This window comes from Macaca mulatta, chromosome 13, assembly GCF_049350105.2.
Source record: "Macaca mulatta isolate MMU2019108-1 chromosome 13, T2T-MMU8v2.0, whole genome shotgun sequence".
NCBI classification, from domain to species: domain Eukaryota; kingdom Metazoa; phylum Chordata; class Mammalia; order Primates; family Cercopithecidae; genus Macaca; species Macaca mulatta.
Genome location: NC_133418.1, coordinates 55,614,120 through 55,638,932, shown reverse-complemented (window position 1 = coordinate 55,638,932; position 24,813 = coordinate 55,614,120). Strand labels below are relative to the sequence as shown.

General features: G+C 43.0%; 1 protein-coding gene across 1 annotated transcript in view; it reads left to right on the top strand.

Moving 5' to 3' along the window:
• The window catches only part of ANTXR1 (ANTXR cell adhesion molecule 1), a 238,567-nt gene that overhangs the window by 116,878 nt on the left and 96,876 nt on the right, over nt 1-24,813 (top strand). Inside the window, exon 13 of the mRNA XM_002799283.4 lies at nt 23,720-23,815. Within this exon, the coding sequence (XP_002799329.3) occupies nt 23,720-23,815 (96 nt within the window). The remainder of the gene's footprint in view (nt 1-23,719; nt 23,816-24,813) is intronic.

The following is a 24,813-nucleotide window of genomic DNA, read 5'->3' as shown; positions in this document are numbered from 1 at the left end:
CCATGCCCTAAAGAGACACCAACCTGAACCAAGGATGGATATGTCTCTGAGCACAGTTTGTTCATGGGCTCTCCCAGACCGTGACTTTGTTATTGTTGTTTTTCCTTCTCGTTTTGCATCCATTTCTGGGGCCTTTCGATTTGGGGCATTTCTCAAGCTGGCAACTATCCTCGTAGGATGTATGCTCCAAACCCTTAATCTTGGACACCCAAGATGTGACAGTGCAGCCCGGCTGATGCTCATGCCTGTTAAGCCTGATCAGGATTTGCTTTGTACTGGCTGCTGGGTTGGAAGGTCACAATCTTCGAAGAAAAGAAAGTAACCTAAGTCAGACATAAGGTTCCAAATTCAACATTAAATAAATGAAGACCCCTGTTTTTTTCTCCTAATTTATATGAAAAACAGCCTGACTGCAATAGCAACAAGGTTCAATAACTTTGAGCGGATCCATGTCATATCACTGTTTAGAGAAATGCCATTTGAATGAAACCTGAAATTCAACAGACTCAGACCTGAGACATCAAAGCGAAAACAATGGCTCTATAATTGCAGCATAATGGAGGAATTAAGAATACAAATCTTAATTTCACATCCCAGTCCCTTGACTTTCCAGGGTAATCTTGGACAAGCTTACCTGGAGCCTGTTTCAGAACCTGTCTCGCATGTTTATAGTAAAGATTAAATATATAAGGGGCTTGAGGTACATAATAGTCTGTCAAAAAATGACAGTTGTGTATTAGGTTTTTGACCTCATTCTCTTTCCTTGCCAAGTAAAAGTCTAATGGCCTGCCCCATTAGATTCGCCGTACATGTCCTGTGGCTTATAAACAGGCTATCTCCCCCTGAGTAAGAAGCATGCTCCTTTTGAGTCTCCACGATAAGCCTGGATTTTAAGAGCAGGCTGGAAAAAAACCTTGAAGATGTTGCCTACAGGACAACTAGGAAGAAGAACACCAGTAAATCAGGTGTGGCGATAAGTCAAACAAGACTGGGTGGCAGTCTGAGTCTTTACTACTTTTGAAGAGGTTTCCTCAATAAATGAATCAAGTAAATAGTAACATAGGGAAATATTTAGACAAATTAAACACATGAATTAAAGCAAGTGAAGTTGATACATTATTACCACATGCAAAATTTCTGTTGCTTCAAAAAAAATTTTTATCATGCCTGGCATATTTGGAGGCATTTTATCGGAGCAGGTACATTTCATGCAGATGACATCTGCAACCTAAGAAAAGGTTGCATACAGACTGGGTCCTCCAATGTCCTTCAAATTAGCCATGACTCAGGGTGGTTTGAAGTATGGCTTGCTTTCTATGGGGATGAACGCGGTGCCAACTTGTTTCCCAAGATTTTTGACCATTTTATTTCTCAGATTTTTATTAATTCAGACTGGTCTTTTCCTGAACTAGTGGTATATTTCTAAAAATATTTGTTTGGTGAAAAGGAGAGAATATGTGTGGGTGGGTGAGTGGGTATGTATGCGTGTGTGGGTGTGGGTATGTGTATGAGAGAGAGAACAAGACAATGAAAGAGACCTACAATGCACAGGACACCCCCGGCCCCACTGCACAGAATTATGTGGTCCAAAATATTAATAGTGCCATGGTTGAAAAACTTAAGAATTGGCCATGTGCGGTGGCTCATGCCTGTAATCTCACCACTTTGGCAGGCCAATGTCGGTGGATCACCTGAGGTCAGGAGTTCGAGACCAGCCTGACTAACGTGGCAAAACCCTGTCTCTACTGAAAATACAAAATTAGTGGGGCATGGTGGCACACGCCTGTAATCCCAGCTACTTGGGAGGCTGAGGCAGGAGAATTGCTTGAACCCGGGAGGCAGAGGTTGCAGTGAGCTGAGATCTCACCACTGCACTCCAGCCTGGGAAATAAGACTGAAACTCTGTCTCCAAAAAAAAAAAAGGGAAGAAAAAGAAAAACTAAAGAATCAAGATTTGGGGTGGGGGGAGCCCAGGATTCTGCATTTTAATAAACTTGTCAAATACTAAACACACAGGATGAAGCCATGATTAAAATCCATTTAAGAAAAATGAATTATTCTTTTGATTCACTCCCAATCCCATTCATTTAAGAATCCTAAGGTTTTAAATTCAGAATCTTGGGATTCTTAAATGTTCTTTTGTTCTATTCTATATGTGCTTTCTTTGGGGCCCCTTTTTCTGATATAAAGATAGGAATTTGCCTAAAAGAAAATTTTAACCCAATATGACAAGCCTAGGGACCTTCTCACTTATATGTTGTCAGACAAAGACTTCAAAATTTTCTCTCCAAATTCCTCTTTTCCATTTTCCAAGTTGTGCCTTCACTTCCTCCTCTCACACAAAGGCCTGGAGAGCCGTAGACTTGTTGTTCATTGTTTCAGGAAGAAAGACCCTGTTAACGTCCAGGTTATTTTCACCACTTTATGGCTACCTTTGTTTCATAGGAAGGCAGGCCTCAGGCTGCCATATAGAGGTAGTTTATAGCTTTGGAAACAACTGGAGAATTGTCATAAAGAAAACGCAGACATTGGAAAGAGCAGTTGTCTCTCAGGCATAGTATTGCCCCTATGTTTCTTGAGGCAAAACAGACCGTCTTGTTCACCGTTACAACCCAGCACCTGGCACAATGTCTGCACATACTCATTACTCAGCAAATAATGATGGTTGAGTGAATAAATGAATGAACCCAAGCAAGGGTCATACTGGTACCATGATGGCACCTGCTGGCAGGAAAGAAAAGGAGCCAGAAGGAGGTAGAATCAGAACAGGGGTCTCTGAGTTGGTTGGGAGGTAGACTTCAGAAAAGGATGGCCAGCAGGCGCGGTGGCTCATGCCTGTAATCCCAGCACTTTGGGAGGCCGAGGCAGGCGGATCACGAGGTCAGGAGATCAAGACCATCCTGGCTAACACAGTGAAACTCCGTCTCTAAAAATATAAAAAATTAGCCGGGTGTGGTGACGGGCGCCTGTAGTCCCAGCTACTCAGGAGGCTGAGGCAGGAGAATGGCGTGAACCCAGGAGGCGGAGCTTGCAGTGAGCCGAGATTGCGCCACTGCACTCCAGCCTGGGTGACAGAGCGAGACTCTGTCTCAAAAAAAAAAAAAAAAAGGATGGCCAGCAATTCAATCTTCACATCCAAGAAACTTGAGCATAATTTAACAGGGGGAAAAAAATCTGCCAGGTGAGAAAGTATAACCAGCATTCCCAGGAAGGGCAATAGTCAAAGATATCATCATAAAAGCACCAGCGCCAAGTAGGAGCAGACCCCTGCCTGGGATGCAGACTTGGTGGAAGGGTATAGAAATAGCCCACTAACTGGATCAAGATTCTGGGCAGGCCTCTAGTCTGTGAGGGTCTGCAGCGCAAGGCTGGAAGCCAAGCAGAACCATAGAGACTGACCAACTCAAGATCACTCCAGAAAAGCTGGGACCCAGGGAACATTGGCATGGCCTGAGCTCACCCTGGAATACCAGAAACTTAGATTACAGCAGTTCAGCTATTCTGGATGCCGCCAGCTGGGGCTGTGGGTGCACAGTCTGCTTTGTTGAGGACTGGCTCAGAAGGGGATGTGCTGGAGCCCAGAGGTGGAGGCCACAGTGGCCGCAGGTAAAAGACAGCAGAGGAGGGCAGTGACCACCCCCCACCACTGTTTTTGGAGGCAATTTCCAGGGGTCTGTTTTCTAAGTCGGTTCAATTCCATTACCAGTTGCTTTAAAGCAATGAGAGAGTACAAATCCAGCCTGTTTTTGTAGTCATTATGACTCTCTAGGTAAACAGACAGCTGGCATGGCTGGCCTTGCCAAAATCTCTTGAATTTCACCAGCCTGGTAGGGAGTGAATCCAGTAGCCTGTGCTGAGTGGCAATCTCACCTTCCAACATAATAAAAAATTATTGCATACTCTTCAGAGAAAGTAAAAATCAGAGACATTTTTTCTTCTATTTCTTTTCCAAGGTCAGCAAACAGTCCATCAATCAAAGTAGGTAGCTGTCTTTGGGATAGACAATTCATTCCAGTGCTGTATGCATGTGGGCCTCTTTATTAAGGAAAGAGGGATGGGGAGGAGGTTGCTGATGGCAAATGGAGTCAATGATATCATAACAATCAGGACCAACGTGTTTTAAATCTATACTCTGGGCAAAGTGTTAGGGACTCAAAGAAGAATAGCCAGTCCTTGCCCTCCAGAGGCTTAAAATACAGTTGCCAAGGCAGGATATATTACTCGAGGAGGTAAATATTATACAATTTGGGGTATAAAAGCAAATATCACACAGGTATCCCGAATTTCCCCATCTGTTCCAAAGACTCATGAGCCTTTAGGTAAGTCAGCGGACACAAACATGGCATGCTCTGAGGAGTGTCCACTTCGTGGGCCTGGTGAGTTACTTCCCAGTTACCCAAGAAGGCTTTTTACCCCTTCTGCAAAGTGAAGCTGGACAGATTATTCAGAAATTCAGGTATAACAAGTAGGCAGCTCATGATTAGCTGAGTCCCAAAACTCTATCCCATGAGTGTATTTTCCCCAACAAGACTCTCCCCAAACTGTTTCTCAATACCAGGAAACAACCTCTGAAGAAAAGAAGACCCTTCCAAACAAGCAGTTGCAGAGGACAGAATCAGGACTCACTAACTGACTTTCCCCTGTAGGTTCCTTAGCCCCAACAACATTATTCCACTTCCTGTCCAACTCTCCCACACTCACTGCTTCTTACTCATTCAGTGTCACATAACCTGGAAGAGTGAGGCAAGACTGAACCGGAAGGGAGATAGGAGACTCACCTTGAAGAGGGTTTGAATGACGGAATATGGAGTTTGGGCAATGGGAAGCTGTTTGTGGGAAGCACAGTGCATTATTTAGGAGGATTAATTTAGCATGTGTATGCTTTAAGTATATTAATGATAACAAAATAGCATTAATTTGGATGCCACTGATCTGTGAATTTGGTCATCTGGAAAAGGAGTAGACTCTAGTTTACTTTTCCATTATTTGGGCTAAAGGAATTTAGTACCAAGAGTGACCAATCCACAGCACTGGGGCTACAAGTGAATCATGAGAGCCTCATAGTCAGCCCTTGAAAAAGAACTGCAACTGACACACTTTGTTATTTCTGTAATTATAGGTGATAGGTCCTTTGAAATATGTGGCTTAGCAAAACACAGAGGAAAGACTTAGAGAGGAAAAGTGGGCTTTGGGATCAGATCAATGTGGCTAAAATCATGGTTCTGCTACTTACAGGATGTATGACTTTAGACTGAGATAATGTACTGAGAAGAGCTGGCATGGGACCTGACACACAGTAGATGCCCAGTTTTAGTTTTCTTGCACTGATGTTGTGGTCTCTATGTGAATTTGTACAGTGAGATGGTTTCCAAAGGCTTTGACTTCTGGTTGAATTAGCAGAAGTATAGTATGTGAAACTAAGGAGGTGATGGGACCTCTCAACTTGGTGAAGTTAAAATCTTCATTCGAATATTGTGTTCAGTACCAAGGACACTCCAAGGGAGAACACAGATAAGCTGAGTGTATGAGAAACACTACCAAATATGGTATGTTATGTAGAATATAGAATTGGGGCTCTTTAGCCTGGGGCATCCTTAGCATAGAGACAACATTCAAAGGGCTGTTCTGAAACACGTGCAGCTATACCTGTAGAGCCCTATTCTACAGATTATTTGTTGTATAGATCCAAGGGGTAGAACAGGCTCAAAGAAACAGTTTCAGGCTCAGTTTTTTAAAAGACCTTTTTAATTAGCTGCATTGGGTGGGAATGAGCTCCCTATTCTGGTTGCAGTCAAGCACAGGCAGCAGGACAACTTGGCAGAATTATGTAACCACCATTCATACCTCAGAGGGGGGATTGGAGTAGAAAAGCTTTCAGACTCCTTCTGCCGCTGAGAGGCTGTGACTGTAGACCTAAAAGTATGTTAGGAAAGGAGTAAACTAAATACTGTCAGTCCTATACAGTATCACAAATAACTTTGGTTCCCACATTTTGAAAATCAATCTAAGAGAGCTCTGTTGGTGATACTGGAGACAACTTCTCTTAATGCAGTTCAGATTGGCCAACCTCCACCTAATACAAGTGGGATCATATGTCAGACCAGAGTACTTCAAACTCCTGAGAATAATCTGTTTTCAAGCAATCTCAAAACACACCCTGTAATTTACAAACAACACATTAGTCACAAATCAGTCTCCTCTATTTAGTAGCCAGTCTCCATAGAGCCATCCATAATTCAAGGTATTTTTTTTTACAACGTCCCAGTATTTTTATTATTATAATTACTATCATTATTATTATTTTAACAAGATGGCTTGTGGTTTTACATACGATCATCGGAGATGGTAAAAGACCACAGGAATATCAGAATGCAGAACTCAGATCTCAAATATTGTTTATGAACTGAAATAAAAGTAGTTTGCCAACATCTCTATTTTGACAACCCTTGTAACCCTTGTTATATATAAAAATATCTTTTAAAATATGTTTTGGATGATTCTTGCTGATTTGTTTTTCTTGGATGTTTGAGCAATTGACTTTCAATATTTTTATATCTAAGTATTTTAAAGAATGTTTTCCCTAAGTTTGAAATTTCCTTGTTTTGAGAGTAATTGAGAAAAAAAAAATATTTATCTGAATCTATACTTTAGAAAACACTGAGATAAGCAAATAGATGGTAGAACTAAAAGTTAAATCAAAATAATCCATAAGCAAAATAAATATAATGGACCAAACTCAGCAGTTTAAAAACACAGATTGACAGATTATGTTTTTAAAATATCCAGCTATGTATGATTTACAACAAAACATATATTCAATAAAACATAAGGACGCAGAAAGATTGAAAATAAAAGCATGTGAAAAGTTTTATCAGTCAAATACCAAAAGAAAGCTAGTATAGCTATATTAATATTTGATTAAAAAACTTATTGGCAAAAAATTATTGGTATAAAGAGGACCGTTACGTAATGTTAAAAGGAAGTTAACCTAGAAGTTGTCATAATTCTGATCTGCACTTCATGACGTATCCTCAGCATATATAAAGCAAAAATTGATAGAATTGCAAAGAGAAATTGATAAATCCACCATCACAGGAGGAGGTTTCTATACAATGCTCTCAGTAATTAATAGATCAAGCAGTCAAAAGAATTAATAAAATATAAATGATTTGAAGAATTTAATTAAATATTATCTAGTGGACACATGATAAAGTCCCAGCATAACATTCAAAATAGGGTCCAAAAATTTTTGGTTGCATAAAATGAAGAGTTATGCAACTATAAGACTAATGACAAAAATATCATACTTCATCAAATCTAAGACACACTTTTCTTTCCACATTTTAACATCTCTAAAATTGAGATGTTTCAGATCATAATAATATATCATGATATAATGGGCAGCGTTTTCCCTAATAGCTCATAAAATAATAAGACATCCTACCACAGATACATCTGAAATGCAAAGAAATATTTTCTATCAGTCTGTACTGTGCCAAAAGTAAAGATAATGAAATATATCCTGAATGAAACTGATCAGTCACTAATTTTCCACTGCCCACCCCCATTCACAGTGGAAAATAAGAACTCTAGCCTTTCCCCTTTGGAGAATGGCTTACTGTATATGGGAAATCTGCATCCAACAGAGAATATCTATTCTTTTTTAAGTACAAAGTACACTCTTACACTTTAAAAAAAGCAGTCATGTACCATAAGCCAAGTCTCAACAAATTTATAGAAATGACATATAGATCATATTCTGGTACCAAATAAAAAACAATTGAAATCAATAGCCAATCAAGTTACCAATGAATTTTGGAAATCTCATATATTTTGAAATTTCAGACATACACCCAAAGCATTTATGAGTCAAAGTAATATCATAATGTAAATTAGAAAATACTTAGAGCCGACCAATTATGAAGATGCCAAAACCAAAACTTGGAATGCAGCTAAAGTGGTCCTTACAGGGTAATTTGTCATCTTGAGGGTTTATGTTAGAAAAGAATAAAAGTTTAAGACAGTTAGCCAAGCATAGAACTCAGGAGATTAGAGAAGAATGACAGAGTAAGCCCTTTCAAAAAAGAGAAGGCCAAAACCAAGAAAGAACAGAATAGAAAACAAGATAAATAGAGAGGTAACAAAGAAAACTATTAGTTGGGCATAGAAGAGGCGAAAAGAGAAATAGGTGTGTATAGAAAGAACTGTGTACTTGCTTGTCAATCTGGATGGGAAGATAAGCTGAAGTTAATGCTGTCATGGGTTCTGGGCAGTGCTGGAGAAAAATCATTAATCAAGAAAACACATGCAAATTGAGTTCATCCCTCACCTACCCCTAAGTCTCCTTCCTAGAAAGGCTTTGTACACAAAATGGTTGCTATAAAGTATTGTAAAATGTGTACATTTTATTCTCCCCCATTTTTATCACCAACTAAAATTTGCCAAATTACTATGAAACTCTCAATTTGCAAAGCTGTTTGTCCCTACAGCAGTCTCCGATCACTATGTTGTTTTCTTTTTTTTTTTTTTTTTAAGTTTATGGTTCTACTTTTTCTGGTCTCTCACTTCTTGATATCATACCTGTGTTTCCTAATCTAGATTCTCCCCTCTACACTTCTAATTTGATAGTTTAAGCTTCTGGGTACCTGAATATCAGAAAACCAAGGTTACATAAATTGCATATGAAATAAGGATTCCTAGTCTCTAAAAACTTGAGAGAAAGTATATGGCTAAGAACCCAAGCTTTAGTGAAAAACCAGTGTGTCCATTTATGCCACCTCCTGGGTTATTGAGGCTATTCCAGATAGTTAGTCGTTTGGGTTGAGCATTCTGGTTCAGTGAATCCATTTGAGAGAAGCACAATTATAGGAAGAAGTGCAAAATCGAAAGAGGATCCAAAAAGTTATTGGGAGCCTGGGCAACACGGTGAGACCCTATCTCTACAAAAATAGAAAAATTAGCTGGGCATGGTAGCATGTGTGCATGTAGTCTCAGCTACTCAGGAGGCTGAAGTGGGAGGATCACTTGAATCCAGGAATTCAAGTCTGCAGTGGGCCATGATTGTGCCACCCTATGCTGTGCAAGAGAGCAAGACCCTGTCTCAAAAAAAAAAAAAAAAAAAAAAAAAAAAAAAAAAACCCGCCAGGCGCAGTGGCTCACGCCTATAATCCCAGCACTTTGGGAGGCCGAGGCGGGTGGATCATCTGAGGTCAGGAGTTCGAGACCAGCCTGGCAAACATGGTGAAACCCCGAATCTACTAAAACTACAAAAATTAGCCGGGTGTGGCAGCGGGCACCTGTAATCTCAGCTACTCAAGAGGCTGAGGCAGGAGAATTGCTAGAACCCGGGAGGTGGAGATTGCAATGAGCCAAGATCGCACCATTGCACTCCAGCCCAGGCAACAATAGCAAGACTCCATCTCAAAAAAGAAAAAAGAAAACAAAATTGGTAGAGGGGGAAGGAGTTGTCAGTGGGAAAGAGAAATGGGAGGAGGAGGAAGAGGAGAGATTTAATAGTTTGGGAAAAAGGACCAAAAAGCAGAGAAAATCTGAGAGGATCTCCTTTCTGCCAACGCTAAAATAATTGTCAACTCTTTAAATAGTCCAACATTGGCAAAATCAGTGAGCTAGGTTTTCTGAGAATGGGAGGTGACCCACCAGGATCATGTTATCCTGGTTGGCAGCTTACAGTCATATTGCACTAAATTACAAGTCGCCCCAGGGTCCTTACGTGTATTTTCTAATCAGGATAGTATTTGGGACTGACAGGATTTATATCGTTTGCATTCCCAGAAAGCAGTCAAACTCCTCCCTCTGTTCCCTACAGAACGACAAGGTCCCATGAGGGTATATAAACACCTTCCCTCTTGCAAAGCAGCCGTCTTCTCACCTATTCATTAGGGCACCAAGGAAATGCAAAAGGCAGAGAGTTAACTTATTTCTCCTCAAAAGAAGAGTCAGTGCCACAAACGATACATAACTAGCATTCCTTTGCCATTACTGTGGCTACTAGAACAGATGTTAGTTTAGTCAGGGCCCAAAGCAGTGGGCTTCATGTTTTGTTTCATTTTTTAAAAAATAAAAAACACTTGAATAAGTGACAACTGAAATATTACTGGGTTCCTTTTCAACACAAGCCAGCATCAGGAAAACTGTTTCATTTGCAAGCTGAGGAAATATGAAAGGGCAATTTTATTTTACCTGCATCGCCCAAATTTACAGACTTAGAATACTTTATAGGTATCTATAAAGCTCAAGATTCTTGAGATCGTGTATAGAAGGTGCAAACTCAGCCAAAGTACATATCTACAAAATGTTCCTTATGATGGAGTTTGACCTGGCAGCCCCAGTTAGCCCCTGCCTACTGGCCTTAAAATTTGTGAATGTACTGATCCCTAACAGATAAAAATGTTGAATGGCAATTTTGTATTTCATACATCCTCACTCTAAATAAAATTATGTCCATTCCTACTCTGTGCCTTTGATCACATTTCATTTTCCTTCTGGAATGCCCTCTCTTCTTTCCCCTATCCAATTTCACTGTGGCCTTAAGGCCTAGCCCAGTGCTGTCTGGACCTGCCCCAGGATGACTCAGTGGCCTCTGCAAGCCTCCTAACTCCCTCTGCTCTGAGCTCAGGCACTGCAGATTGCAGCAGCTTTGAGAGTTTAACTGTATTTCACCTGTACTGCTCTCCAGGCAAGCCCTGAGAATCAGTCCTGACTTTGTAATTGGACTCTGACAACCTCTTTCAGGGTTAGAAACTGATGTCCATCTTTCTAGGCCTCCTACTGCTGAGCATGCATTAGAAACTCAATGGGAAATAATTTCTTGGTTTCTTGACACCCTATTACACAGTTTAATGACATTGCTTTAAGGAATTGATCACCATGGTTACATCTGGTTGATCATAGATGACAGATTGATGGTTGATCATAGATGACAGATGCTCTGGTAAGCATCTATCTTTTTGAGGCACCACCCAAATATACCTTTCCAAGTTCATAATCTAAAGCAACAGCCCACGGTATATTGTAGGTGATGTTTACTTACCAATAATAGATAACGGTGATGCCAACTAATACATGAGGGATGATCAATCAGACCAATTGAGCATATACATTAAATAAATAGCTACATTAACGATAAGTAAACAAATCACTATATTTAATAAAACAAAAAATGAAAATGAGACAGCAGCCTTTCTCTTCCAGTGTCATAATATTGGAACATTCCTAAGTACCTTCTCTGTAATGCTATTTCAGCACCCCACTTCCAAGAACTAAAGTACTCCAAGTACTAACAAGCTACATCTTGTCTGGATTATTCTCTGAAAACTGGTTTTGATTAACAAGCTCCATGCATTTTATGGAGAGATAGGAAAGTGCTGAATGAATCCAAGATTTACTTTAATCACCTTCACCATCATAAGTAACATGAAATGTCATGACTGGGTCAGGGTGACAAGAGTACTGCAAGAGTACTTGTCACCTTCTGTGATAAGGGCCTCAGAGCTTGAGTTTGTAGGAGTATGGCATCAATCTTCCCCTTAATTGCATATTAATGATGGCTTATCTCAGTCCTTCTGGTATTATTCATATAAGGCATAAAGTAATAAGATTTATAGCAAACTGGGATTTACACATCCATATGATTTCTGCTCCTTCAAAAGATTTGCTTTGGAAAACCATATGCTTTCTCCAACAATGCTGTCACTATTCCAAATATATTCTGCACTCCTGCTTTGAAATGGTCATAACTTTAAAGCCACAGTATTTGAACATTCTCAGTAGGGGATTAGGGGAATATCGTCATCATTTGATTTCTAAAACCCCAAAAGCTGTAGGAACCAGTTCTGGTGAATGATGGATTATCAAGCTCAGAGCCTCCTTCATGAAAAGCAAAGCATGACTAAGAGATTATAAGATTTTCTTCTGGGGGCCTATAAACTGACTTTAGAAAGAGTCCCGAGGGAGGTGTTTCAGAATTGCTTTGGTCTATGGCTGTATCACTGGAGGTAGTCTCCAACCTCCAAAGCCACTAGATTGGAGATAATTAGATTCATTTGGATGTGGGAGTTCAGTTATGTTCACTGCATGAACAGCCTCATTGCATTATAGCCATGCTTTTTAGAAAGAGTTTCACAAAGGTTTAGGTACCTAATACTTTTTCTATACTGCCCCACTTTGGGTTAAGGAATCTACTATCTTCAGTGTCTTATCAATTTAATAGCCATCTCTAGCCCAAATTACCTCTCAGGTGGCCAGAATGAATCATAATGTTTCATTATGTTACCCTCATTTATGGTTGATCAACTTTGATCAAAGATATTAAATTTACCATTTGAAAATACACTTGGGTTTCCCTTTTCTTGACACACGGATGGCAATCTTAAGGGCGTGAATTTCTCAAATGTGTAATCTGGGACCACCCACTAACACCATAGCTCTAGTCACAGTTAGTACAGGGTTGTTCACAGAAATCAACTTCATTTATGTTGGCCAAGCATGAGCACATCACCAGGAATTTGGCTTGGACGTAGAAGGAAGGGGAGGATGGAAAGGGAAGTGCCATTTTTTGAAAGCTGGCCATGTGCCGAGCTCTCTGCACACCTTGTCTCATGTCATCACAGAACGAATCCGGGAAGCAGAAATTACCTCAATTTCACATACGTAAAGAAAAGGAAGTCTTACATTCATCCGTCCATCATTGGAAAGATTTACAGTGATTCTGAAGGACAGGCAGTGGAGTTTTAGGTTTCAGGGGCAAGAGCAGTTTTCAAAAGTCTTTGAGTCCAGTATGCGCAAGTCAACAAGCAGTACCTGGTGTGCAGGAGTACTCGTGGGTGAGTCTGTCTCAGGTCTGGACAATTAGCAATTGTGTGACAGTCATTCTGTTTTCTTCTGCCTGACCCTGGGAGACATATCAGTAATGGATGTGCAAAAGCAGGTCTGTTTTATGTCTTAATATAATTTAAGATGAACTGTATTGAAAAAAGTGTTGAAGAATGAATGTGTCAAAATGGGTTAACTGTGTATATTGACTTTCATGTCATCCATCTGTCATGAATGAATGATACTTTGCAATGGGCTGGTGTATGACAGTGAGGACCTTAGGGTGTGAAGGCTTTTTGCCTGGTCCCAGCAGCATCTGCCCCATGAAGTTTGTTTTCTCCCACTGCCTCCAGGCTCCATTGATACCCCGAAATAGATGCTGGGTTATGAGAACCAGGGAAGTCCCCTATGTCGTCAGTCTTAAAAATAATTTTACAAGTCCACATATTTGTTCCATTCTTGGAGTAGTTTTAGTGTATGTCTTTAACTACTAACAGTATAAATAACTTGACATCATAAAAAAAAAAAAAAAGGAAGGCTTAAAGAGGTTGTGTAACTTACTCAAAGCCCACATATTAGTAATTAGAAGTTTAGGCTTTGGATCATCTTTTCCTGCCTCCAAGTCCCAAGCTGTTTGCACTGAGGTTGATGCCGCCATTAACAAGAATGAGACCATGGAGGGGAATTGAGCAGCCACAGGAAACAGGCTCCAGCGCCATCCCTGCTACCCGCTAACTATAGACGGCATCAGCCTGCTAAATCCTCATTCCCCTCATTCTAATAAACACTTGAATGGCATTTAGTGGCAATTTGTATTTGAAGCACTGTACTATGTCTCACAGGTACAAATATGAGTAAAGCAGATATGTGTCTTCTAGGGGCTTCTAGTTCAGTGGCAGAGACAAGAACATAATAATATAATTTCTATAAAATGGAGTAGATGATAAGATAGAGCTATGATTAGGATAAAAAAAGAGCACAAACGCAGAGTTCAGTGGTGGTATTTACTGGTCTCTGTTTCCCACTCAATGACAAAGTCCATGATTGGCAAAACTGTATCCATTTTATGCTCTTGTTCTCCAGTACTTGGAGAGGGCCAGCACATGGTAGGTGTTCAAGAAATATGTTAGGTATGAATAAATCAGGTGGTGCCTGAGCCAAGACTTGAAAGATGAATAACAGATAGCCAAGCAATGATAGTTAGAAAGAGTGTCTCAGGGAGAAGACCATGACAGAAGAGCGGGGTATGTATGGGAAGCTAATGCCATTTAGTTCTGTCAAAGCGCAAAGTGTAAGGAGGGAGGAGGGAGGGGGAGGTGCTGGAAAGATAAGAGAGGGCTTGTATGGGCTAAAGACTCAAAGCCTTGTACCTAGCAGTCCGGAAATAGATTCCAGGGATTTCATGGACCCCCTAAAATAGTAATAAAAAATATGTGAGCCTGTGCATAAATGTGAATGTGTACTTTCATGAGGAAAGGGATGTATCACTTCCACAAAATTCTCAAATGTTAAGAACTCTGTGGGCAATGATGAGCTATTAAAAAGTTCATGGGCAGGCAAATCTATCAGAATATCATTTTAGGGTTTAGAGCCATAAATGGTTCCAACTGCAGTGTAGAAGATGGAATTCCTGGCAGTAATATCGGTGGTGGAGAAACCAATAAAGAGATCGCTGCAATAGTCCAGGAAAGAAAGAATGAGATCCTAAGCCTGATCAATGATATTGGAGATGAAGTAGACAGGGGAAGATGTGAGAAGTATTTAGATCAGAGGATCAGGATATACTGATGGCAGGTGTTATATTGGAGAAGGAAGAGAGGGAGGAAAAGGCACCTGAGGTTGACTTCCAAGTTTCCAACTTGGGCTGATAAATAGTGCCATCAAATAAGAGGAGGAAATCATGTAGCTTTGAAAAGGAAAACAGTGAGTTCAGTGTGCACAGTTGAGTTTGACGTATCAATAGGACCTACTGGACAATTGAATGGTCCTGAATATGACCCTGAAGCGTGAGGAGAGATCTAGGCTAGAGATGATGATTTAAGTCATCCCTATCTAGATGCGAGTTTAAACTATGGGAGGAAATGAGACAATCCATGGAGAGTTTTAGAAAGAAAACCAGCCATGGACAAGAATGGATCCATCAGTCGCACAATATCATAAATGTACTTAATGCCACTGAATTGTACATTTAAAAATAACAAAATGGTGTATATAGCTCCACAATTTATAAAGAGGAGAAAAAAGATGACTTCCTAGGGCGTGCTGACATTTAAAGGGTTAAGTACAAGAAGAAGCCCATGAGGAAAGTGGAAAGGAATGGTCAGAGATAAGAGGGAGACCGGGAGAGTCACAGATGCCAGAGGAATAGAATTTCAAAAACATGCAGGGCAGAGTGGGCGGAGGAGTTAGATCATCCCTAAGGTGCCTACCAGAAATAACAGAATATATAAGCTCTGAAAGAGAATTTTGATCTCTAGGCTTGCCCATCTAGAACTGCTCAGCAATAATAGAATGGCTTAAATTTCATCTTTCAAAATAAAACTTGCCCATGCTTTGCCAGTTTTGTCTGGGCAGGAAACAGCTCAGACCAGCTGCTTGGGATGGTTCTGAATTCCACTCAGAGCACTGGAAAGTGATGCCTCTGAGGCGCCAGTCCTGTGAACCCGTTCCTGGTGCTCACAGAGGGACAGTGGCAGGTGTGCAGAGGCCTCCAGCCTCCAGCCTCCCTCTGCCCAGTGGCTGATGCGCCTCTCACTCTGCCCTCAGGGTCTCCCCTTGGAGCAGAGTGAAGTGGACATAGTTCCTTGATCTCTGCTGTTTCTGTCTCAGCAGGATTGTCTTTGTAATTAGAACAAGCAGATTGCCATTGAAGTCACAAGGTTAGTGGAACAGAGCCGCCCCCGCTAAAGGGTCTCTTTGCCTTGAAGGCACTCTAAAGTGCTTCATAGGCACCCTCACTCTGTACAGAGAAAGGGGGAGAGGGAGTGGAGGGCGGGCCTCTGGGGAGCCTCACATCATCAGCTGCATCCCCAGGTGCCCCGTGGAGGGGAGAATCCAGAGAAAGACCTTTGCCGGCTCTCAAGAAGCTCTAATGGGTCCTCAGCTATTTTCCTGTCATATTTCTGGCAGAGATTGGCTCATATCTCTTCAGTGTGGCAGAATCAACCTACTAATTCATTCTTTCATGTTAAATGTTTACAAGATAGTCTAACCGCGTGAAAGCATCCAAGTATCTTCGGTGGCTTCAGTGATGCAGTGTTGCTACTAAGAATCTTCACAACCTAGCAAAGACTGTAGAACTACAGCAAACCCACCAGCCACCAGAGAGGCTTCTGATAACCTCTTCCTTCAGAAATTGACCATACTGTTGTTGTAGAAAGATAATTGTTTTAGTTACCGGGACCTATCCTGCGGTTAGTTAAAATAGGAGATATTGGGGTCACTGTGGTGAGGGCAATAAAGTGTGCCTCTTTCCTGCCTTGATTGTGAATAAACTGAAAAATGAGGCCAGAAAATGATACATGAAAACCTTACCACAGCATTACTGTGAGTTGGAGATTTTGGCTGAGTGTGGCAGCAAACAGGCTGGAAACTGAAGCCCAGAGTTAAATAGATTTACCAGTCTGATTGCAGGCAGGGGGCCTGTCCAGGGAAGGTGCACAGCCAGAGGCAGAGTTATGGGGGGCTGATTCGCTTAAGCTTTAGAGACCCTCACTTGTATGGGTCCCTGCTAGGCCCTTCTAAGGCCGGGGAGCGGCCCTTATAATTTTGCATTTGTATTTTTATGTTCTCTTTCTTAAAGAGCCTCCACAAAATTGCGTCAGGCCCCACAACACCTGCTTGCATGGAATAGCAGAGAATACCGCCTGCTCCCGCCGGGCAGCACACTCCCAAAAACGGGGAGAGAGGAGCCAAACATGATCCGTTTACACTTTGCTTATTTACTGAACGAGTGCAGGGCAGAGACAGGCCTGGAGTTATGCACACTGAGTGCCCCAACATGGAAAGAAACGTTAGGAGGGGCAGGAAACATTCCCTCCTTAACCAACACAGTTTTCAAGGCCTCACTGGAGGCACTTCATCAGCTCCATAGTCACCCTCCACGGTGGGCATCAGGCAGAATCCTGGCGCAGGCCCAACTTTGAGCTGGAGGATTTCACTGTTTCTTTATGTTGAACTTCCCCCAGTCTCCCACTAATCCCTCTCCATTCTATCCTCCTCCCTTTCCCACAAAACAAAACAGAAAGGAGCAGCAGTGTTTGCTGCTGTATCGTCCAGAAGCCTGGTTGTCTCCCATTATACGGCAAACAAGCCCCGGCAAGATCTTTCACTCCCGCCCCACGCCAGGCATTACAAATCCAAAATTGCCTACATTCCACCTGCCAAGCAAGAGATGCTTTCATTATTGAAGTTCCAAACGTATACCTTTGAGAACAATGCCTTCTCGTCTTAAAAGAGAGGTCCTCATTTTGTGAGTTGGGAGTAGAGGGAATTAAAGAAAGCCGTGATGCAGGGATTTGGCCATTCAAGTCGGGCATCCTTCAGAGAATGTCATCCCTAATGACACATGCCCAAAGGAAGGAGCGGGGCTGAGCTTGTCCTGCCTTCATATTTAATATTGCCTGTCTGCCTCCTTAATAGCGGGCCTCTGTGTGAGCATTTGACGAGGCTTAAAAATATTCCATTGAAGAAAATGGATGATCCTCCAATAGGAAGGTGCACCCCCATGGGCTGCCTGCTTGACCACAGAAGTGCTTCCAGCTCCAGTTGCTCATCTGAGAACTCCCCCCACCACTTGCTGTTAAAATTGTTAAAATTAAAAGCCATGTTGATTTTTTAAACTTTATTTCCATTTTTTTTTTAATAAAATAAGAATTGGACTTGTGTTGATACTTAGGCTGTTGAGAAAATAACATTGGTAAGACTCCATGTGTGGCTGTTTGCTGTTTCTCCCCCTCTGGAATCTTTTTCGAAGGTTTGTGGTGAACTACATGCAGGGGCTGCCTGGTAAGGGCAGGTGGCACTGCCAAGGGCAGCAAACACTGAGAGTCTGCTGGGCTGGACAGGTCAGCTTCTGCTCTCATCTGTGTCATAAAGTCAGGTCATGCAGGTCCCCACTCCAGACTCCCCCTGCCCAGTGCGGACTCTCAGATGGATCACGGAGAATGGATCTGAACGTGTGGGTCGGGGAGCACCCGTTCTCAGAGCTGCCTTGCGCCCTGCCAGCTCTCATCTGAGATGAGGCCTGGGCAGGCACAACTCCGCAAGGGGGACCTCTGGCCCAGATGGTCTCACTTAATTCCAGAGTGGTGTCTATGCGGCCCTAAGGTCTCACCTGTCCTGGCCACCCTTTCCCTGGTGAAGAGGGAGAACAGAGACCAAGCTCACACACCAGTCCTGAGTTAGGCTGTGAGCAGGGGTCCCAACCCTCCTGGGGTCCAATCCAGGAAGAAGATCTTGGGAGCAGGTGGCGGTTAGCACAGAGTATGCCAACAGACAGTTAACCAGGGGCACAGGAGGGCAGCATGGAGGCCAGAGCCGAAGGAGTCGAGGCAGTCTGCCCCAGAGTAAAACAGTGCAGAGCGGAGCCAGGCTGTGTGGGGGTCAGGCTATGCCGTGTGAGGTCTGCTGCACTCCATGTGCCTCCCAGCCACCGGCAGAGCCTGCTCCTTAGCACCCGGGTGTCTTCATCTTGGAACGTGGTAAAGGTGGAAAAGGACTGGTTTAGCATAACCGAACTGTTTTGTGAATAAAGCAAATACTATTTACTAAACAATGCAGATGTGCATCTATTTCTATTCTAATATTGATATACATTCAACAGGTAACTAGAGCCTTTCTCGCATTAGCTGTCAGTCCCTCTTCACAAGGTAATTGATTAAAACTCCAAGCCAAGAATCTGAAGGGAAGGCAGCCTCTACCGTGGTCCCCCTCCCTCTCTGACTTTCCTCTGAAGTCCACATTCACCCATGCTGTGTGTACATCCACGCTGGGTCATGTGAATGAACTGCTTCTATCAAAGCGGAAGGAGCAACTGTAAACATGGTCTCAACTTCTGTTGCATCTGCTTAAAGTTTAGTCTTTAAAGTACAGATATTTCTTAACTAAATTGTTATAAATCTGAAGTTATAGTGTAATGGTTAAGTGTGGGAGGGGGTGTCAAGATTCTAAAATTAGACCACATGGATTCAAATTCTAGTTTTGTAACATTAACATTGTGAACATATAAAAATAAGTATGTCCATAAGTGGTATGTGGAGGTCTTGAGTGAGTTACATATCTTCACTGAGTCTCAGTTTTCCTAATCTGCAAAAGGGGGTAATGGTACCTACAAGGCTGTTTTACCGAGGCTCACTGAATTAAATGAGAGAATGCATAGATAGCACTGAGCACAGTGGTTAGCTGTTAAGTAAGTTAGCACTGAACACGGCGGTCAAAATGCAAGCATTTCAAGAGTGACCTCGGGAAATGACACTGCCCAGAAGAATTGGGCAGAATTGCAGCTGTCCTACACCTGGGCCTTCTATTCTGAATCTTTCCCTCCTCCAGTCCATACTCTCCAGTGTCCACAGCATTTGCTTTCCAAGAAGCAAATCTGATCACGATGCCCCAGTGTCACCGGGTTAAAGCCACTAAGGGTTCCCCTGGGCTCAGGATGGAAGCCACACTCCTCAGCCTGGCTTGTGTGTCCTCCCACAGTGGGGACCCCACCTCCTTTCCACCCGCACTCGTGCTGTGCTCCCAGCATGTGGACCTCCACTGCCCCTGCCCCACCTCAGACATTTGTGCTTGCCTTTTTGTGCAGGAATGCTGACACCTCCTTGGCCCTGCCCTGTGGAGTGTCACCTCCTCAGTGAAGTGCTAGTTCCCAGACACTCGGCTCTTCAGTACTTGGCCACTTGCTAAGAACAATAGCTGGCTAGTCTGCTGTGAGCTATGGAACTAAACTGCCCACGTTTAAATTTTGGCTTCTCCACGTGGCCATCAGCAAGTTTCTCCATCTCTCCCTGCCTTGGTATTTTTAGTGAGATGAGAAAGACATTATTATTGAATTCACAAGATTGTTAATGAGAATTAAATGAGTTAGCATAAGGAAAGCATGTTAGTACGTAGAACCCTGCTTGGCACATAGTAAATGCTCAGTGAATGTTCACTGTGCTAGCAATAATGTTATTATCATCATTGTCATTATTCTTATTCAACCAAAATGTAAGCTCTTTAAAAATAAAGATTGCCTATTTTGTTCACTACCTGACACAAAAGGTGCAGATGTACAGCTCTTGAGTAACGCATAGAACGCTGCATGTGGTTAATTGTTTATATGAATGCCCTGGCCCCATTAGCCAGTGGAACACGAGCATCTTGACTAGCCAATCAATCCTGTATTTCCTGGTTCTGCTTAATGGGGAAAGAATAGACCCTCAATAAATGTTTGCTGAATGAATAAATGAATGAACCTCTGAGGTTGCATGTACATGTTATCTCCTTCTAAAACGTCAGCTTTAGCTCCAAGTTTATCAAAAAGTTATGCCTTTCCTTCTTTTGAACTGGATATCCAGTGGTTTCTGGAAGATCTCAAAAAACAGACAGTACATGGCTGGGCGCGGTGGCTCACACCTGTAATCCCAGCACTTTGGGAGGCCGAGGCGGGTGGATCACAAGGTCAGGAGATCAAGACCCTCCTGGCTAAAACTGTGAAACCTCTTCTCTACTAACAATACAAAAAAATTAGCCAGGCATGGTGGCGGTCGCCTGTCGTCCCAGCTACTCAGGAGGCTGAGGCAGGAGAATGGCATGAACCTGGGAGGCGGAGCTTGCAGTGAGCCGAGATTGCACCACTGCACTCCAGCCTGGGCGACAGTGCCAGACTCCCTCTCAAAAAAAAAACAAACAAAAAAAAAACCAGACAGTACATTCGGGGGCTTTATCCCAGTGCTATCTCCAGAGGAGGATAAAGTTCTTCAAGGAGTATCTGCCCCATGCATTTCCACCCACCGGGAACCCCTTTCCTGCACCTCTCCCCTTCCTGAGCCCCCCGGCTGTCTTCCTCCACCACAGCCAAGGGAACTGGGCCTCATTAGGGGGACAGTTTGTTCCTCATTAGGGGCACCAAGCTTGGCTGGAGAAAAGCCAGTCATCACTTTATCCAAAGCCAGGAAATCTCCCAATGTGGAAGCCTCCTCCCTCCCATTCTGCACCAAGTCCTTCACTCTCACTACTTCATGGAAAACCTTCTTCTAGAAGGAAGTGAAAAAATTCCCCCAAAATACATCAGCCCTTCTGCTTTAGTTCATCCACCTAAAGTGAAAAAATAAAACCAGGGAGAGGGGAAATTGTGTATAACGTGAATAAACGTAGTCTGTAGACTTTATTGAAGTACTGCTGTTTTGTAAGCCTCTCACTGACCAGAACCACTTATTATTCCAGATGCAGATAGATTTATGATCTGAAATGCTCACCATGTTTTTTACCCTGGAGAACTAAAGGGAGAGTGAGTTCCAGCTCAGTGTTTGATAAGATAGCTTACATCATTTTATCCCCATGTCAATGCAGTGAGGCAAGTGAGGTTTATTATCTTGCTGTTATGAATGTGGGCTGTAGAGACTGAGAGATTAAGAGGGTTGTCCTTGGCCAGCCCTAAGTTTGGAAAACACATGTAATTTCATTCTGTCACTACTGAGCCCATCGCTCTCTGCCATCACCCGTGTATAAATGTTGCAGCCCAGAGCGTCCCCTCTGCCATGGCTTGTCCATCGTCTGGCCCCTGCGCTCTCTTCCCTCCCCCAGCTACCCCTGGGCTGCCCAGCCCTGCACCTGCATTTGTGAGGCTGCAGCTCCCCTGGGGGCAGTCTGGCATTCCCAAGCCCTGGCTAGGGACCAGAGGTGTTTAGTTCCCTGGCTTTTTGGTCAAAGACATTCCAGGGAGTTTCAACAAGTAAGAGCTGCCTTTAAACAGCTTCCAGAAGCCCCTGCTGAGCACTCAGAGTGGGAGCGAGCCACGTCCCAGCTCTCCTATTCACCTGCCGCGTTACCCTGAACAGACCACCCAGCCTCCCTTCCCTGTAATGGAGGAGAGGGAGCAGCTTTGAGAATCTGTTAGTGCTGTGAACGGTCTCCCCCGAAGACACTTGCACTAAACATCACAGGTATCATTTCAGGAGGGTCACAGTGTCTATCCACTGAGCCCACATGGGTACCCCATAGATCCCCTGCCCCTGGATAAGAATCCCTGGGCCCAGTGAGCTCTAACACCAAAGTGAGAAGCCCCCAAATACAGATTTTTTTAAAGAAAACTTCAGTAGTTTATTTTCTCATTATGAAAGAAAGAAACTAGATTTTAAAAGGAAAATTACCATAAACCCACTACCAGTAAAATTACTATTAATAATTTAGTAAATATAAATTTTAAAAATTAGTAAATATCAGACAGTCTTTCTGTCTCTCTCACTTTCGACATACATATACATAAATCTACTCATTATACCAGGAGTGTTTTGTCATCTTATTTAAATATCATTTAAATATTATTTGACAATCTGGCCGGGCACAATAGCTCGCACCTATAGACCCAGCACAGGGGGAAGTCAAGGCAGAAGAATCACATGAGCCCAGGAGTTCAAGAAGAGCCTGGACAACAAAGTGAGACTCCATCTCTACAAAAAACAAAAAAAATAATTTAGCCCGGCATGGTCACATGCACCTGCTGCAGTCTCAGCTACTCAGGAGGCTGAGATGGGTGGATCTCTTGAGCCCAGGAGTTCAAGGCTGCAGTGAGCTATGATCACACCACTACACTCCAACCCAAGTGACAGAGTGAGACCCTGTCACAAAAAATATGAATAAATAAAATTATTTGACAATATAATGTCTACATAGTAACCGATTGCATGGTAATTCTGCAATGCATTATTTAACTTTCCCTAATTGTTAACCATTTATGTTTTCATTGTTATTATCTGTACAAACATATCTGATTATTTTCTTAGACTAAAAATGGAATAGCCACTTCTATGCAGAAGGAAGCTTTTGATACCTATCACAATTTGCCCCATCTCCTGGAAAGTTTTGCTGATGTGCACTGCCAGTAGCTGTAGGGAGGCAGGGTGGAGGGGACTTAGACCCGTGTTCCCAAGAGGCTTCCTTGAACCAGCAACTCAGAATGTTGATACCACGTGGGGCCTCTGTTTGCTAAAAGCCATCTCAGTCCACAGAAACTGTGTCTAAGACTGGCCTCGCCACATTTTGAAGTGGATAAAACTGGTCTTGGATGCCTTCCTCCCTCCCTCATTCCCACATAGCCACTTGATCTGACTGTAGCCCCTCGCCTCCCAGGTTCAGCAGCAGTTGCTCTGCCCCTACCCCCTGGATTCACAGACCCTACAAGGCTTTTCCCATCCCATCAGCAGGCTATAGACTTTCCATCGACAGCTTTATGAATCTGTTACATGCACTTATGTGAATGGGTTCGGGGGAGCAGGCTGAATTCAGAGTACAACGGTCCTGAGTCAGCCCAGGCAGAGATTGGGACATCAGACCCAGTGAGGAGGCTGTCACCGGGCAGGGGATAGTGTTCCAGGGCCAGATGAGCAGTGGGAGTCCATGTTCATGCCTGCTCTGTCTCTTATAAAGTTGGTCCTTCAGAATGTTCCTCAAAGAGAAGAACAAGGCCTCTCTGAAAAGATAAATTCATTTCCCTTGAAAATTGGCTAAACAGAGTGTGTTGCAGGGCCATGAGCCCCAGAATGATGGGCAGGATTTCAGCCATTTGCTTGGCAAATTGTGCTGCTCTCTGAGCCTTAAATCTGCATATCGGTGATGGGAGTTTGGGGAGGGAAGACCACACATGGTCCCATCCCGCTGCTGACCGCCTCTCTCTTGGCCCCTGCAGTCTGACGGCTCCATCCTGGCCATCGCCCTGCTGATCCTGTTCCTGCTCCTAGCCCTGGCTCTCCTCTGGTGGTTCTGGCCCCTCTGCTGCACCGTGGTAAGTGCCCCAAACTTCAGGCCATGGAAGGCGAAGGGTGACATAAAGTTCACAGACCATGAGTAGAGAGAAAGGGATTTTTAAAAAACTAAAGATGGGAGACAAATCTTGTTTTTTTTTTATACAATTTATACAAAATTGATGTGAACTGACATTGATCATTGGAACCATGAGTCATCAGCAGTCAGTATGAGTTAGGGTGTGAGATTGCCAATGGCCATACCCCTTGGGTGGGGCAACTGGGGTGACTGCTCTAGTTTTGGTGCTTAAGAAAGAGCCACAGGACACCACAAATAATGAGTGTTATCCTACATGTAATGAACATATATGCCTCTGTATGTACAGTACACACACATACACACACACACATTTGTTGAGTTGCCCAACCTATACTCTTCTAAGGCCTCCCTGATCTTAGTAACTAGTCTGCCTATCTGAGAAAGTGCCTCTGGCCTGACCTCTTTATTTTCGACAATAAAGAATGGCACTTACCTCTATTTCACTGATTTTAGCAACTTTCGTAGGACACACCTACTGTGTGTCCAGCACTGGGCTAAGCACTTTGGCTACAAGATCAATAAAAAACCTGCCTCCTCCCCATCATTGTCATATGGAGTCACCACATGACAATGTCTCCCCAAAATAACTTAGGGCCTGGAATAATCCACCCTGACGATAATCCCAAATGGTAAATGTCTGGCTGTCAATTTCTGTTCCCTGGCTCTTAGACTGGGAAAAGTCCAGACAAAGTAATAGCCTAATAAAGAAAAAAAAACATTCCCTGCGACATGTCTATTTCTAGCCTGTGCCATGCCTTTCTGCGAATCCGTGTGTGCTGTGGAGTCCGTGAGTGTGAAGTGGCCACTGCTCCACTGCCATGGCATCTTCATTTCCTGTATTTCAGTTCTTCCATGGAAGAGCCACAGGGTGTAACAGACAGTGAGCCTCTCCAGGACAGGGACTCATCTTCATTTTCCCTCTGAAACTTCAGCATTTAG